The 19295-nt window shown below is 35.4% G+C and overlaps 1 protein-coding gene across 1 annotated transcript in view; it reads left to right on the forward strand.

Annotated features, from left to right (window-relative positions):
- Positions 1-302: 302 nt before the first annotated feature.
- LOC138700484 (protein takeout-like) overlaps positions 303-19295 on the forward strand; it is a 39383-nt gene continuing 20390 nt past the window's right edge. Inside the window, exons 1-4 of the mRNA XM_069827089.1 lie at positions 303-398; positions 5412-5507; positions 8731-8878; positions 15687-15820. Coding sequence (XP_069683190.1) covers positions 338-398; positions 5412-5507; positions 8731-8878; positions 15687-15820 — 439 coding nt within the window. The 5' untranslated portion in view covers positions 303-337. The remainder of the gene's footprint in view (positions 399-5411; positions 5508-8730; positions 8879-15686; positions 15821-19295) is intronic.

The raw sequence follows: 19295 nt of genomic DNA on the forward strand, positions 1-19295 counted from the left end.
TCTGTTTTTGATCACATTCACCGTGAAAACCTAAAAACACATACAATTATTGTGCTTTCGATAAAAATATTTTAATAACCGAACGTGAAGTTCATTCACCAAAATTTACAAACTGGGTCAAACTGCATAACTTCAACTTTGTTTCTTTAACAACATAGCATGTAAACAGACTAAGTACTTGTACATCCTGTAATGTGTAATTACGAGCCAGAGCAGGTTCTCACTCGAACAGGCTAAAGTGGACATACAATCCGATATAAAGACGTATTTATGTAGGTCAGCATCACTGAAATATTCTGTCAGTTGGACGGTGAAGACAGCACTGTTAATATCAGCGATGTTCCGAGCAATTCTGTGGGCAACCGTAATACATGTTGCGATCAGCACGGAAGACCTACGTAAGTAAATTAGTTGAAAACATATTAAAACTAGTGCTGTTGATCGATCAAAATATTTAATCGATTAACTATTTGAATTCAATCGATTAATCATTAGATTAATCGAGCTTTGATCGATTTGAAAAAATGTTTTAATATAGGTCTACTGTAATATACAATTATTGATAAATTTAACTTGCGTTCGGTGATAAGCATAAGTATTAAATGTTGTATATCTGTATATATTGTATCGTTATATTACAGAACAACTATTTTAATTACTTACTAACATAATTATTATGAGGCTTATAATTTATTGTGTCAATTTCTCCGGGAATTTTTGAGACAAACATAAATAACAAAAAGTATGAAGACTCATCTAGTTAATACTGCTTCATCCATGATTTTAAACATGTGAGTGCATTCACATGCTCCGAATTAAGTGCCGTTCTACGTTTAGTAACAGTGTTTCCTGCATCATTAAACACGAAAAAACTTTTTTTCTGTCAAGTACCCTTAATCCCTCTTCCTCTCTCAAAGTGAGAGTCTAAGTTTCACAACCATACAGGACAACCAGTAATATAACTGTTTTATAAATTGTAACTTCCAAATTTTTTGACAGCAGACTAGGTGACAAAAGTTTCTCCAGCGAATAATAACAGGCATTTCCTATATTTATTCTGCGTTCAATTTCCTCCCGAGTGTCATTTATATTTGTTACTGTTGCTCCAAGATATTTGAATTTTTCCACCTCTTCGAAGAAAAAATTTCTAATTTTTATATTTCCATTTCGTACAATATTCTGATCACGAGACATAATCACATACGCCTAATTTGTCTTTTCGGGATTTACTTCCAAACCTATCGCTTTACTTGCTTTAAGTAAAATTTACTAAACGAAATGAGTTGTGGATGTGTTCTTCCACTTTTTGAGTACCGGTAACTTATAACTACAAAAACTGGTTGAAATATGCTATACACCACTTTGAATCAGAAAAAAAAGATAATAGCTTGCACTACTCTACGCACTAATGAATAATCCCTTCAATTTTCTTAAACAATTACTAATGTTTTATTATATCTTTGCCGGTTAGTGACAGTTGAGTTTGAAGTGGCTTATCTTGATCGTGGGCGCCAGAGTACTAAAAAGCAGAATAAAAGATATCTGGTTATCTTCATTCCAATGTTCTGGGCATTACTTGCTTGAGTGTAAGCTTAGCGTTTAGACATACTTTTTCTAACAGATTAATAAAATCTTTTGCTATCTCTTTTCCCCTTATCGCAAACTGTGACGTTGCATAGAGGCAGAGATATAATATGAGATTATAGAAAAAAAACACACATTATCTTGCACTACACCAGTGGACGTCAACACTCGCTGAAATGGGTAGAGTGCAAGGAGTGCAACAAAATATGCTCCGTCGTGCAGAAGGTATAGCATACCCGCCAGCAGCCACGGGTGCACACTGGTGCTGTAAGAGACCTGCGGGTAAGAGACGCTAGCCCGAAGGTGCAATGGCTGATGACCGCTGCACTACACTATGAACGAATGAATATTCCCAAATATAAAAGGGGAACAGCTTGCTCTACACTACGCACGAATTAGTAATCCCTTCAGTGTTCTCAAACAATTATAAAAGCCAATAGCTTGCACTACACTACGCACGAATGAGTAAATCCTTTAGTGTTCTCAAACAATTGAAAAAAAAAAAAACATAAATTACGCAGGAATGAATAATCATTTCATTAGCTCACAACAGACTGAGATGGAATGCATGCATGCAACGCCTCACAAACGGCCTTGAACTCTGGCACGTAAGACAATGGGCAGGCCATAGTTGCGCCACACGGTCAGATAAAATGCAGCATATAAAAAAGGGTCCCTGTTTTGTGGGCATAGTTGCGCCCCGTTCCCATCAGGTAGAGAAAAAGGCATGGCATAGTTGCGCCCCGATGAAATAGGTAGAGAAAAGGACACTACGGAAACTCGAGCCTCGTAATCAACCACCTTATTGATTTCTTATTCGGTTTATATTCATTATCGATACCGTTAAAATGGACACCATGAAGTTGGCAGTACTTTATTAACTGACATATTCAAATGAGTGAGTCGTTGGAATATGGTGCCTAAGCAGTCTTGACATTTTATTAGTGATTTTCACACCGTCTGTGGCGTATAGTGAGGTTAATTTAAAATGAATGTTAAGTTTAGTGAAAAGGGTGAAGAGTTAATAATTTGATAATGGTTCTAAGTTTCAATTTTCGAAACCCTGTACCGCAGGGTTAAGATATCGATGTAGAAACAAAAAATGCAGTTCATTTAGCCTATTGTGTGTGATCAATAAAAAAAGCGTTATTTTAAATAGCAAAATTGATCATACGCTAGGCCTACCTGATTTCAATGCAGCTATCACTGTAATATTTTTAAGTAATTTATTTATTTTATGACAATGATTTTCGTGTGTACTATGCTCATCGGGGCGCAACTATGCCATGTCCATCCTGCTATCTGATTTCTTCGGGGCGCAACTATGCCATGTCCCATCTTCTACCTGATTTCTTCGGGGCGCAATTATGCCATGTCTAGGCCTCCCAATTGACCGCGGGGCGCAACTATGCCATACCGAAGACAATCGCATTGTGGCAGGTAACGTTTCTGTACGTACAGCTTGAATCAGGGATTTTGGCCCCTGCAAAAAGTCAGTAGATGGACTAAGAGCGAGTTACCGTCACTCATCACTATGGCGGGCTGGGTCACATAGGCCGCGCAGTCATAACATCTAACCATTCCTTCTCATCATGTCGCGATACACTCCGTCTTAAAACAATATTCTTCCACACGTTCCGTTACTAAAACTACTAAACAATGTCATGATGACTTCTATTTTCTTGACTTGAGTGTCCCTTAGCTTCGAGCTTAGATATTATTTTCATTCTTCCTCTTTCCTCTTCCCCTCCTATACACATTTGTGATTAAATTTCTTTCTTATGACGCAAAACACAGCTCGCTCACTAGCCAAACAACCAAGGACAAGGGCCATTAACGCTGAATCGACTTGTGCGTCCCGTGGCGTCGTATAGGTAGAGCTCTGTATTATGTCAATACACTTCTTGTATGTATTTAGTATTTTTATTTAGTAGTATTTATTTATTTATTTAACCTGGTAGAGATAAGGCCGTCAGGCCTTCTCTGCCCCTCTACCAGGAGATTCAACTACAATATCAACAATAAAATTACAATTAGTACTAAATTTACATTTACAATTACAAATAATATTACAGTTAGTATTAAATTTACAATTACAATAAAATCAAAGTACGAAAAGATTACCTGAATAATTAAAACTAGATAATTTATCATAGAGAAACAAAGAATATTTTATACTTACTGAATTACAAATTAAATCTAGAATAACAAAATTGTATAGTGATGAAATTACTGAATATTGAAATATTTTGTGATAGATTAAAGAAACTATTTACAAGTAATCAATTACTGACCAAGTGCCTAGTAAGTTTTCGTTTGAATTCAATTTTATTTCGACAGTCCCTGATGCTAGCAGGTAGCGAATTCCAGAGTCTTGGCAGGGCTATTGTGAAAGAAGATGAGTATGAGGAGGTGCGATGGGATGGTATTGTTAGTATTGTTTCATGACGAGAGCGTGTGTTCAGATTATGGTGGGAAGAAAGGTAAGTGAAGCGAGACGACAGGTACGAAGGAATAGAAGAGTTCAAGATTTCGAAGAGAAAGAGAAGTGAATGTAAATTTCTTTTCTTATCTAGTTTAAGCCAACCTATTGCTTCCAGGGATGGGGTAATATGATCATATTTACGAACATTGCTTACAAAACGTACACACAAATTATGAGCACGTTGAAGTTTCATTTTGTTGTCGCTGGAGAGGTCAGTCAGTAAAATGTCCGCATAGTCGAAATAGGGAAATGCAAGTGTCTGCACAAGGGACTTTTTTAAGCAAGAGGGGAGATGAACATTTATCCTTTTTAGCACATGGATAATAGAATATACTTTTCTGCAGGTTTCTGTGTATGCTCTTACAACAAAAAGAAGGCATTTTATATTGTCAGTTGTTACAGTCAGAATCTGTGATGAATAAGTGACGGAGAGTTGCAATCTTAATTGTTGGATATAATATATATATATATATATATATATATATATATATATAATTTTAATGTACCGAAGTTATTTCCATGCAGATATTCTGCGTTATCATACGATAAAAGAGTAATGGAACGGAGAAAAATTCTCTCCGGCGCCGGGATTTGAACCCGGGTTTTCAGCTCTACGTGCTGATGCTTTATCCACTAAGCCACACCGGATACCCACCCCGGCGTCGGACAGAATCGTCTCAGTTTAAGTTCCAACTCTTGGGTTCCCTCTAGTAGCCGCCCTCTGCACTACGTCATAGAGTCTATGAACGTAGGACTGAAGTCCACACATGTGCTGAGGTGCACTCGTTATGAGTGACTAGTTGGCCGGGATCCGAAGAGAATTTTTCTCCGTTCCATTACTCTTTCATCGTATGATGACGCAGAATATCTGCATGGAAATATAATATGTACTTCGGTACATTAAAATAATATATATGATATGCGTAAATCACACGGCGCTTATTCCGTCGGATCCCGGCCAACTAGTCACCCATAACGAGTGCACCTCAGCACATGTGTGGACTTCAGGCCTACGTTCATAGACTCTATGACGTAGTGCAGAAGGCCGCCACTAGAGGGAACCCAAGAGTTGGAACTTAAACTGAGACGATTCTGTCCGACGCCGGGGTGGGTATCCGGTGTGGCTTGGTGGATAAAGCATTAGCACATAGAGCTGAAAACCCGGGTTCAAATCCCAGCGCCAGAGAGAATTTTTCTCCGTTCCATTACTCTTTCATCGTAATAATCGTTGGAGACATGTGCATCAAGGTTGAAGAGTTCAATAAGTAAAATAAAATGTATTTTAATTTCCGCTTTATAGTTTGAGAAACATGGTGAAAATATCGCAGGATTTTTGTTGCAGTTCCTTTCGTTAAGCCTTGCAAAAGGCAGCCCGAGCCTGCATGGACGGAGTGCTTACTGGACGCCATTGAGTACAGTTACCCGCACTTCATGAAGGGTAAGTGTTGAAAATGGATGTTTATCTGAGATCGATAACAATATTTCTTTCAGCACGTTGTGTGACTTTCATTCATCAAATTAAAAAAAAAATATATATATATATATATCTAAAGATGATTGATTCCCCTTACAATATAATATAGAAACTTTATTAACTTTACATCTTTAATGACACGTGTGTGAAATAAATACTATTATTTCTTTAATTAATTTTTGTTTCATTTTCAAAGATGCCGTCGTCTATTTTTTGTTTTCAAGAATAGTTAAAAGCATATTTTATGTACAGCTGTCAAAAAAAAAAGTGGCCGCACTCGTGAACAGCGAATATTTTCAAAGTCCACTTCGGGTCGCGGCGATGTTACACGATGCATGTGCTTGTACAAGCAGTTCCGGAACTATGGACGTATTCCATATCTGCTCCTTGCAGACCAGCGGTAGAGTGCTTGTTTAATGATTCAAAGGTTGTGGGTTCGCGCCTTCTTCAAGTTTTCATTTTATTTTTTAATCGTTCTTTAGCGATGTAAATGATATTCAAATTATCATTTATATCCAGTTATCGTTCTTGATGGATATCACGTTATTTATATTTTGTTATCGTTCTTTAGGGATATGAATAAAATTCAAGTCATCATTTGTATTCTGTTATCGTTTTATAACGATATGAATAATAATAATAATAATAATAATAATAATAATTATTATTATTATTATTATTATTATTATTATTATTGTATCTCCAGTGGGGGTTAGCCCTATTTTACATATGTATGTTAGGGCTATAGTTTTATACACAAAACAGATAAGCATAAAGAGAAATGGAAAAGAAAATTAAATTAGCTTACGCGATGTAAACAAAACATAAACAATCCGTAAATTAGGCATTGCGATTGCAAAACAAATATCAGTTATCAATTTGAAACATACAAAAACATTAACACACATACGTAACATTTCTATAACAAAAATATGCAGCTTTCCGTACCATACATCATAAATTAATACACAATAGTCACACAAACACAATCAAACTATAATTACGACATTGCGACGACATCAAGCATCACATAACTGACTCACATACATAACAAATCAAGCATCCGTTGCAACACATACACTTCAACATAGTAACCACACTTTTAAAAGTTACAAATTTGGCTCCAAGAAGAATAAATAGGACACTGTTACTAATTACTATTCTTCTACAATTTCTTAAATACATCTGTAATAAATCTGTGAAATTCCGATATGAATAATATTCACGTTTTTTATATTGTTATCGTTCTTTAGCGATATAAATAATATTCAAGTTATCATTTACCCTATATTCTGTTTTCCTTCATTACCATTATAAAATAATATTCAAGTTATTTATATTGTTATTGTTCTTTCGCAATATAAATAATCTGTATTTTATGTAGGTAATTATTATAACACAAATAAACATCTTTCTTTGTAAAATAGGTTACTTTATTTAGATAATTAAACACGTATTATATAATATCTTATATTAATTAAACAAACCGGTATTTATCATTTATATTGTGTTATCGTTCTTTAGTGATACTGTATAAATAATATTCAAGTTATTTATATTGTAATCGTTCTTTAGCGATATAAATAACATAAATTTAATATTAGGTTTGGAAAAATCCAGTTGCATAATACTGCTATTAGTTTTTCTTTTTGTATTATTACATTATACTATCTTTAACCACAATAAAATGAAAAGGAGTAACGAGGAATTGAACCTGAGACGTTGACATCTAAATTCCGACGTTCGTCCGCTGAGCTACGAGGGCAAAAGTGTGGAAACATTTTCGGAAAAATTGGCCCAATCACACTCTAAGATTTTCTGATGATTCGTAGAAGCTAGTCCAGGATGCGGGGGGCAAAGGCTAATTGAGATTTCCCGATCTCTGATAGGGTCAAACATCCTGATAGAATTAATATTTAACCCTTGCCGTGACTTTCGGTGAAGTCCGGAGGGCCCAATTAGTCAAATCCACTCTCCTCATCTCCACGCTTGGGCCCCCTGGAATTTAATAAGATGCGAAAGAGATAGTGGTGTGCGGAAAGCAACGGGATGTTACCGCATTTAGGCCTATCCTTCCCAAGAAAAACTGCAAAAATGAACAAAGGAAGCTTTAAATAGAAGAAGAAGCATCTTCTGCGGACCTCTAGAAAAGGAACTAAGGAAGAGACTAGTGAAGTGCTTTGTGTGGAGTGTGGCATTGTATGGGGAAGGAACATGGACATTACGACGAAATGAAGAGAAACGAATTGAAGCATTTGAAATGTGGATGTGGAGAAGAACGGTGCGTGTGAAGTGGACAGAGAGAATAAGAAATAAAATTGTGTTTGAAAAAGTGAGTGAAGAAAGAATGATGCTGAAACTGATTAGAAAGATAAAAAGTAACTGGTTGGGTCTCTGGTTGAAAAGAATAATAGACGGCATTAGGATATGTGGATCATATGCGGAGACTAAGAGGAAGGCAGAAAATAGGAAAGATTGGAGATTGCTGGGTTTGCAATGAAAGACCTGCCCATGGACAGAACACTTATGTATGTATGGAATATCGTGTCTAAAAACAGTCGCTATTTGCATAGACTAGTCAATTCCATGCCCACTCGACTGCAAGATGATCGAGATAAGAGGAAGATAGACTAAATATTGAATTATGGCTTTTTGTTTTGTTTTTTGAACGCTTAATTGTTTGAATGTTTTAAGGCCGACGCCAGTAAATTTGTTTTGTTTATGCCACGAAAGATATTTTTATTGAGAATAAAATCTTTTTTCTTTCCATTTGCAGCCACAATATCATAATGATAAAGTCATGGCATAATATAATAATGAACCTGATGTTAATTACTAAAATAATCGTAAAAGAAAAAGGAGTCATTATGTATAGTTTGTCTCTCTCAAAAACAGAACAAAAAAGAACATAAAAAGCACGTGGTTGTAGTCAAACGCAGGACCTCATGAATAAGAGGCCTGAACGCTACCATTATGCTATCGATAACACACAGAATACTTCAATTATAACTGTACATATCAGGCAACGTGGTCCAACAACATGTAACATCGCCTGTCTCCGAATTGTAGCGAAGATACCCGAAGGGAACGTTGTTCCAGGAGAGCGGCCACTTTTTCTTTTGACAGCTGTACCTGAAACGCCACATTTTAGGACACAGCTATAATGTATGACGGGTTATTATTACAGGAAATGAAAGATACGGCCGGCCTCCCATGGAACCCTTCCATATCGACAAGCTGCTGATTGAACAAGGGACTCAGGTGTTCGGATTCACTATCGAGAATACGAACGTCACTATCACTGGCATTAGCCATGCTAGAGTGACGTCAGCAAAGTGAGTAGATTCATATAGTCCTGCAATGCAATACAGAGCACATGTTCAAAATTCACTAAAATTCGGCAAATTTAATTAGGCCTAATTGCTTTTTCAATTTATTAGATTATTATTATTATTATAGCTTATAATAATAATAATAATAATAATAATAATAATAATAATAATAATAATACTTACTCAGAAATGGCTTTTAAGGAACCTGAAGGTTCATTGCCTAATATTATCCTCCCATCTACATCTTGGCCTTCCCAAAGGTCTTCTTCCCTCCGGCCTCCCAACTAACACTCTATATGCATTTCTGGATTCGCCCATACGTGCTACAAGCCCTGCCCATCTCAAACGTCTGGATTTAATGTTCCTAATTATGTCAGGTGAAGAATACAATGCGTGAAGTTCTGCGTTGTGTAACTTTCTCCATTCTCCTGTAACTTCATCCCTCTTAGTCCCAAATATTTTCCTAAGAACCTTATTCTCAAACACCCTTAATCTCTGTTGCTCTCTCAAAGTAAGAGTCCGAGTTTCACAACCATACAGAACAACCGGTAATATAACTGTTTTATAAATTCTAAGTTTCAGATTTTTTGACAGCAGACTAGATGACAAATAATAATAATAATAATAATAATAATAATAATAATAATAATAATAATAATAATAATAATACAAGTCGATCACGCGAAAAGCGGAGTCTGCCGCCATCCGTCCGATGTTGTTATTGCACATCCAATAGAATATAATATATTATATTATATTATATTATATTATATTATATTATATTATATTATATTATATTATATTAATAAATAAAGGAATCAATTAAATTAATGAATAACAAAGGCATATACAAATTGAATAAATACAAAATAAATGAAGCATTACATTACGCTTATTTACCAAATTTTATTATTTTTGTAGTCCTGTGAACAGAATGGGAAGTACAGTAAGGAACCCGGTTTCTTGAGATAAACTTAAAGATTTGTTGGGTCTCAATTCCAAGCACACTCGAATATTATTAACCTTTCGTCTGTACGTTTTCTGTTTACAACAGTCCTTTTTATTACAGCTAGATCACTTGGATCTCCACTTATAAAGAAGTTTGTAGACCACCCTATGGAGTAACGATTAGCGCGTCTGGCCGAGATACCAGGTGGCCCGGTTGGGGCAAGTTCCCTGATTGAGGTTTTTTCCGGGGTTTTCCCACAACCCAATATGAGCAAATGCTGGACCCCGAAGTCATTTCACCAGCATTATTACCTTCATCTCATTCAGACGCTAAATAAACTGAGATGTTGATAAAGCGTCGTAAAATAACCTACTAAAAAAAAGAAAGTTTGTAAGCGTACGATTATGGAGGAACTTATGTTTTCGGATACTCTTATCTAAAACGTCGCTTCAATTTCTTGTAACCTTTCTTTCTCACTAAATGTTATACAATAAAAATTTTCTGTGCTAAAGTGAAAGACATTTCATTTTTTAATTTTCCAAACACCAACACTCACAAATAATGTCACAATGAACACAACACGCGACAAACACATCTCCACCGAACTGGGCTGTTGACAGCTGGCGGAAATCCCCGTCACACCTTCCCAAAACATTCGTGACCTTGTGTGCGTGGTTGGTAACTCCACTTCTCTTTCGATCGTACAGTATTTTCTTTAGACTCTAAAAGTAAAAATTGTCGAAAAACAGCGGTGATCGAACGCATGACCGAGTTTGGTACTAACTGGCTCATCCATTACACAACTCAAGATCTAGTGCCACTGTATGCATTCTTCTAGTAAATGTAGAAAATTAATCTATTTGATAATCCTCTCACTCGCTTCGAAGAGTATTTTCCTTATTAAACGTTATTTATATGTCTCAAAAGTTATTGCATAAACAATAATGTCATTCAAAATATTTAAAACCCGTCTGTAATAATAATAATTAGACAGCGGAAAAAAATTCATTTTGATGTGAAGATAGCTACAACGAGAGTAGTTTGTCTCGTCAGAGGGTCAGCAGGCATACTAGAGGCGCGTGCAGGTAAGAACTATTTTCGAATCGATGATTCAGAAGGTGCCGATATTTTGTGTACTTTTCTATAAACCCTTTAAGTGAGGATTGTACAACGTTTTGAATGGAATATTGTAACTTATCATCATTCGACACAAATCCTGGCAAAAGCCATATTTCATATTTGAGGCGGAATTTGCACTTGAACCCTTATTTTCTTATAACATAGAGCAACATTTTTCATGTGTTTCTGTGTATTACCACAGTCTAGTATATATAGTCACGAAGCTCAATATTTACTAAATATGCAAACACAGACAGTTGAAATATGCATCCATAGATAGTTGCTAACCACCAGGATCGCTACTATCGCCTCATCACAGACCCTTTCCCCAGCAGACGATAAAAAGTATTGTACTTTCGATATCGTATTCTTTTGAAAAAATTAACACCTTCCTTCCACTATTGAAGTATGAAATACATAACGTTTATATATTATTTTCATAAAGTATATATTATATTTTATAGACTCACCTTCCTGGATCTTTCGGAAGAAGGATAACTCTGACCTCTTTTTCTTACAATATTTATAGTACCACAAACGTCTCCTTGTCCCATATTATTATTCATATTATTGTATTTTAGCCATTTACAGTTATTACAACCGATAACGAACATTTCACAGTTTACACAACTTTTCACAACAAAGCTAAATACGGCACAGTCAATGCCTTTTCGATCTAGAACAGGCCGTAATGTATGTTCGGGTTTTCTATTTGAATGTATGTAGCTCAGTGAAATATTATATTATAACTTTATTGCGTATCATTGCTAAGTTTTATTTAGTGTAATGTGTCCGTAAGTTCCGTTTACTTCTTGTTGCATAATATGTTGCAGAAATAATTACAAATATATTAAAATGAAGAGAATTTTACGTGTTAACATAATCTGTTCGCATCAACATTTGAAGTTTAGAATGGAAGTTATTTTGAGGTTCAATAAAAATGAATTTATATTGTGATTTTAATTTAGAACATCTACCTTCCTTAATTGAAGACAGAACATTTACCATACCACTCCTATGAAATTAGTGCACGTACGTTTGTGTTACTTCGTCTCGTAGGTAGTAGATAAATACAATAATTCAGTACTCAATTGTAGTATTAAAATACAGACAAATAGAATGTGACGGGTGTCATACATGACATTATGTTTAATAATAATGTGTAATTGCGAATATAGGAATATAAGTTAAATATAGTAAACATAACCTAGAATTTCCATATGACATAACATGCATATGTAGTGGCAGGGCATTGGAGAACACTAAAATTAGACAGAAAGGGGCAACTGGTACAGTAAACATAACCTATACTTTCAACATATCTAACAGTAGATTTACTGGCATGTAAAAGAACTCCTGCGGGACAAAATTCCGGCACATCCGGCGACGCTGATATAACCTCTGCAGTTGCGAGCGTCGTTAAATAAAACATAACAACATCAACATATCTAAATATTCGTGCGGTGCAACTGAAAATTATTGAATCGTGCATAAAAGAATTTACAAGAATTTCGCAATATTTAATCGAAATAAAGGCAGGTATTACACATACGAACAACGTAATTTTCACACCAAAAATAATATTACACCTTAACTCGCAAGGAATTATGTCTGAAGTGTCTCCTAATCATTGTTTTAAATTTTATTAATGCAATTATACTACATTTTAGAGAAATATATGTTACTTTTTATGCATTCCAATTAATTTATATGGTTGAAACGCCGCCCTTCGTGATCGGTTTAAGCGAGTCACATGGTATTCCTTACGGCCTGTATTAGATCACGATGGCAGTGACACATTCTATTGTTCCTAGTATACACAGCGCTCCAAGCGGCTAGCAACTATCGCGAGAAATGCAAAAAATCATCCCAAGCTTCGTGACTGTATATACTAGACTGTGGTATTACATTGATGTTTTATCGATTGTTTTGTTATCTTTTTTAATGCACACATACATAACCCACATTTAATTGTTTCACAAGTATCACTACTAAAAATGTGTACACCATATTCTTGTATTAAAGAATACACCCTATGTTTTTTAACATGTCTTCGGCATTATGATCACTTCACGGAACACAAATGAATAATATGTTTACGTATCTCAATGTTCTCTGTTCACGTACGGACGAGGACTGACTGACAACGCAGAGTGGGAGTTGGTTTCGGTGTTCGCGTGGTGCTCTCTGCGGACGGTACCGTGTTGAAGCTACCTACTAGGGAAGCGTGCACACCTCATGCCATAGTCTATGCATACAAAACTTGTAAACCGTAGATATGACTTTTATTTGACTTTCTTTCCGCTGCCTAATAATAATAATAATAATAATAATAATAATAATAATAATAATAATAATAATTGTTAAGTAACAACGACAAAGATAAACTCATACAAGTGAACAATATTTCTTTGCAAAACTCACCAAGTTCTGAGAAAAAATTAAAGAGGAAACCATAAAATTAGTTGATTCTTCGAATACTCCGATTTCATTTCTTCTTGGCCCGACAATCTGCAGCTATAATCTCATTCCTCCAGAGTTTTTCATAGGATAGAAGAACTGTATATGAATGTTCTTCAATTTGTTATTCGTGTTATCTGCAACACTTTGGTTAAGCTGTTATTTTGGTATTCTTATGTGCTTTTTTATTAGAGACAAGTGGAAATCATTTTATGGCTCTGTGATTTTAAAACATTGCCAAAATTTTTCTAATAATCTTTCATTTGCTGTAATAGCTCTCACGAGAAGAAACTGGGGCGGGTTCCATGTCAGTTGTTTGGGGTGAACTCGGAGCATAATGATCTTGAGCTCCAGACCTGGTAATAGATACTGTAACTTGCTCCAAAACGTAGAAGATATTCAATCCCAACACATGGCTGGAAACCAAAACTCATTCTCCTATAGAAAGTGTAAAAAAATAATGTATAATGAAAGCTATGATTTGAGTCTCAACAAGAAGATACAGATCCATTTAAAGCAGGCCTGGGCGTTAATATCTCAATTGAGGTACGGTAGTGCAGACTACCCTTAACTCCCCCCTCCATATTCTCCGGAAGAGACAGTTCTGTATCGGACCGAAGGCAAGCATCGCTGAGGCATGCATCATAGCTTTCAGCTATCGCTAGTCGCCTAAAATCCACCACTGATGCATAGTGCTTTACTGTGCGTTCGTTTCTAAAGCAGTGAAGCGGAAAGGACAATGGACGTGGGTATCCCCTTTCCTTCCCCTCTATGCCCGGGGCTGATTTAAATGGACACTACATTTCTCCATGCGTATTCTGAAGAAATCTAACCGAAGGTCAAAAGAATTAGCGTACAAAACCCTTGTTCGCCCAATTATGGAATATGGAGCAGTAGGTTGGGATCCGTACAGAGAAAACCAAATCGATTCAATAGAAAAGGTCCAACGCAAGGCAGCAAAATATGTCAAAATGGGAAAAGGACATGGTGAAGAGATAGTAAAAGACTTAGGGTGGGAATTTCTCTAATCAAGGCGACGAAAAACCAGATTGACCGCATTGTTTAAGGCACAAATGGGATACAAAGCATGGACCGGCATCAATGCTAGATTAATGATAGCAGGGCTGATCATATTAGGAAGTTTAAATGCAGAAAACAAAGAACGGACGTGGCAAAATTTTCCTTTGTTAACCGCACAATAGTAGACTGGAACAGCTTACCTGCGGCAATCTTTCACGGTGGTCCTCTCAAAATCAATACATTTAAGGAAAGGTTGAGAAGATTAGACTGAAAATGTAATTGTAGGTGCAGTGTAATTATCTAAGTTGTGTCATGTAATTAATTAAGTTGATATGTAATTAATTAAGATATGTAATTTAGTTGATATGTAAATAAATTAAGGTGATATGTAATTAAGTTGACTTGTAATTAATTAAGGTGATATATAATTACTTAAATTGGTAATAGTTGGGTGAAATAGAAGTACTTATAAGTTAGGTTTACTTTTGCTTATTGTAGGCGTTATTACAGAACAGTTTTTATTTATAATCCTAGGTTTATTGCATCTATTTATTTATAGTTAGAAATAAATTTAGGTTTATTTTATTATATTTTTTTTCTTTCATTGCTGTAATTATTGTATAATTGTAATCGTATTATTGTATATTATATATCACTGCCACCGGGTGTATATCCAATTGTAGTGTTAATACATACATACATACATGCATACATACATACATACATACATACATAGGCCTACTTCTCACATAGCTGAAACATTATAGTTATTTTGAAATTGATCCAGAATCCTTAGACGATCTGTTTTCAAACACGACTTCATTTGTCATTATTAGAGACAGGCATAACATGAAGAAAATTTTGCCAAAATATGAAATTTATTTTAGCAAAATATGAATATATGAAATAAAGATTTCAATGTCAAAATAACTTCGTTCACAAACAATCTGGAGCAGATTTAAGCTAACTTAATTATTTACAAGATAAACCTTTAAGGATTAATACAGTCCATACATTTCATCTTTCCACGCTCGCATGTATGCAAATGACCTTTGCAAGAATTATTACGAAATTCGTACAACAGGTTAAAATAAATCTCTTTACCTGACATCTTATTAGGCAATATTGACATAGGTAACGGTCCAAAATATTACAGAAGTTGCAAATGTCATAATTTATTTGATGATTACAAATGTTGGTGAAATTAAATAAAAAAATACGAGGCAATTTATTCTTAATCCGCTGTTTCTGTTTCGTTCTCAGGGTTGAATTTGAGGAAGAAACTGCGAAGTACAACGTTGCCGTCCCGGAGCTCAACATGGTGGGAAACTATTTTCTGTCAGGAAAGATTCTGACCTTGTATGTCAACGGAAGCGGCGACGAGGTGATCAAGATGAGTGAGTGTCATGTCAACTTGGGGTTCACTTGAAGCACAACTTACATTTCATATTCGGCATGTACAGTACGCCTGGAAACAGGTTACACTTAGTACGAAGCCGTTCGAAAATTGACATGGGCAAGTAAAAGCCCGCTTAGCGGTGATTCACTCCGTTAAATTTCGGCAATAAAATCTCGTGATTTATGTATTACATTACAGAAGTAATTTATTATTTGCTTACCATATAATGAGTGCTGCAACTGTCGACTGATGGAAATATAGCACGACAATTTTTCTACGATTTCTTCGTGATATACGTATCACAAACGAAGATTCGCTATTTTACTGTGTACGGCATAGCCACAACTATATTGAACTACACTGAATGAAAGTCAGCTGTATACTAATACAGGGACATCATTTTATTTTTACTTGCATTTTTATTGTACCTGCATTTCTGAATGTACTTCACTCTCACCCCTTTAATAATGTTCTTGCTCCCGTCAGACACACAAACTTACGGCCGCTGTTGCATTCGAAGTCTTAAAGCAGTGAAGTAAACACTGCAGTGTATAGTGTGTTTCATAAATATGATTGCGTTTTCTATAGAAGAAAGAACCTATATTAATAATATCGTACTAAAAATTATATTCAAGAAACGATAAATTCAATAATTTCAGAGAATATGCTTAAAAATGTTTTTAATAATATGCGTACTGAATTGAAGCCTGCATTGTAATGAACGGCAACCATTTTCAGCAACTTGTTTAAAAATTCAGATTAGCTTTTTTTGAATTCAGGTGGCTAGAAGCAAAGGAATGCTACTGACATTTGTAATAACATGAGTTAAGTGCATCCAGTGTAAGCAAAAGTATATAAAATTTTAGCGGGAAAGGGATACTTTAATCGCATCACACATTAAAATTTAAATAAAAATTTCACCGATTTTACGAAAACTTAAATATTTAAACCTCATTTTCTCAAAAGTAACTTAAGTGCACTTACAGCCCTTTACTTATGACCCCTCAATTTAAGTGCACTCTCTATATTGTATGTTAACACCAATAATTAATATGCTAAATAAAGTAGACATTACATAACGAACATAGCCGCCTGAAAAGTTGAGTTTTTGAAAAAAAAAAAAAATGTTACTACTCTACTGTATTTTAATAAATTCCGTAAAAGTGATGATCAAACTGAAAATCGTAATATCGTATTTCCCTACGACATAAATGGATACACTACTTTTCTCTCCTCCTATACCTAGTAAAATGATTTGTTTACATATTGCACTAGTAACATCAAACTCTTGCAATGAAAGGGGGCAACAGTGTTTCCGAGTATAGCCAGATTAATGTTAAAAATGTTGGTAAAAATAAAGTGATGTCCCTGTACTATGAAGTACACCGAGTTAGCTCTGTGGTAGCGCAACTGTCTCCAGACTAGCTTGCCCGAGTTTGATTTCCGGCGGAATCAGAGATTTTCGTGCAAAATTTCTACCTCGGGACTAGGGAAGGTGGCGGTGCATAATTTCTAATCACTAGATTGTGCATCAATATGCCTGGGTTAAATCTAAGAGTCGCTGCGTACCCAGATTTCGAGCAGGCAACCGCCCTCGTCCCTAGGCCAGCCCCCTCCGTGCGTTCCCAGCCTGAGTTCGAGAAATGCAGTAGAATGACGAAATGGAGAAATGTTGACGGAATGATGTAGATGCCTAATATGGGGAGACGGGAAAACCCCGATAAAAACCTCAACTACGACCTTGTCCGCCATAAGTGTCACTATGGATTTTTTAATGAAAAACCCCAGGCCTGATCGGGACTCGAACCCGGACCGCCTGCGTGACAGGCTGAAGCGGACCCACATTATAGTAATTTGAGTTGAACAAGTAAAGGAATCAACTATGGTATCTGTAATGATGTACAGATATTGTAGTTTCTTCAAACCTTGCCAAATTAAAGAATGAGAAGGCCTACAGTACTCGTATGTATCGTACGTGACAAAAAAAAAAAAAAAAAAAAAAAGAAGACATTTCGATTAACTCGAGTTTCGGTTGACCAGGAAACACTAGAGAAGAATACAGAACAGTAATATGAAATTCTGTATCAATTTGAAAAGAAACCATTATATTATGTCTTAATTTAATTCAAAATAGTCGCATGTTTCAATTTTCGTAGAATAGTTTTTAAAATTATTATTATTATTATTATTATTATTATTATTATTATTATTATTATTATTATTATTATTATTATTACAGTATATTGTATTCTGGTGGCATGATTTTGTTCTGGTGGTGTGGTAGAGAAAGTCTGATGGCCTTAAGTCCACCACATTAAATAATTAATAAAAATAAAATAAAGTACTTTATATTATTATTATTATTATTATTATTATTATTATTATTATTATTACAGTATATTTTGTTCTGATGGTGTGGTAAAGAAGGTCTGAAGGCCTTAACTCCACCACATTAAATAATTAATAAAAATAAAATAAAGTAGTGATTTCGGGTATAAACGGCTCAGCAGTTTGTATTTCAATTTCGTCCCGATCATTTCTATTTGGCCTATGTACATTTAGTAGCTGCGCAAAATAGACTACTTTATGTTCAGGATAAGAGGCAGGGTTTGGAATTGAACGGGTTACATCAGCTTCTTGTCTATGCAGATGACGTGAATATGTTAGGAGAAAATACACAAACGATTAGGGAAAACACGGAAATTTTACTTGAAGCAAGTAAAGCGATAGGTTTGGAAGTAAATCCCGAAAAGACAAAGTATATGATTATGTCTCGTGATCAGAATATTGTACGAAATGGAAATATAAAAATTGGAGATTTATCCTTCGAAGAGGTGGAAAAATTCAAATATCTTGGAGCAACAGTAACAAATATAAATGACACTCGGGAGGAAATTAAACGCAGAATAAATATGGGAAATGCGTGTTATTATTCGGTTGAGAAGCTCTTATCATCCAGTTCGCTGTCCAAAAATCTGAAAGTCAGAATTTATAAAACAGTTATATTACCGGTTCTTCTATATGGTTGTGAAACTTGGACTCTCACTCTGAGAGAGGAACATAGGTTAAAGGTGTTTGAGAATAAGGTTCTTAGGAAAATATTTGGGGCTAAGCGGGATGAAGTTACAGGAGAATGGAGAAAGTTACACAACACAGAACTGCACACATTGTATTCTTCACCTAACATAATTAGGAACATTAAATCCAGACGTTTGAGATGGGCAGGGCATGTAGCACGTATGGGCGAATCCAGAAATGCATATAGAGTGTTAGTTGGGAGACCGGAGGGAAAAAGACCTTTGGAGAGGCCGAGACGTAGATGGGAGGATAATATTAAAATGGATTTGAGAGAGGTGGGGTGTGATGATAGAGACTGGATTAATCTTGCTCAGGATAGGGACCGATGGCGGGCTTATGTAAGGGCGGCAATGAACCTTCGGGTTCCTTAAAAGCCATTTGTAAGTAAGTAAGTA

The sequence above is a fragment of the Periplaneta americana genome, chromosome 5 (assembly GCF_040183065.1).
Source record: "Periplaneta americana isolate PAMFEO1 chromosome 5, P.americana_PAMFEO1_priV1, whole genome shotgun sequence".
Classification (NCBI taxonomy): Eukaryota; Metazoa; Arthropoda; class Insecta; order Blattodea; family Blattidae; genus Periplaneta; species Periplaneta americana.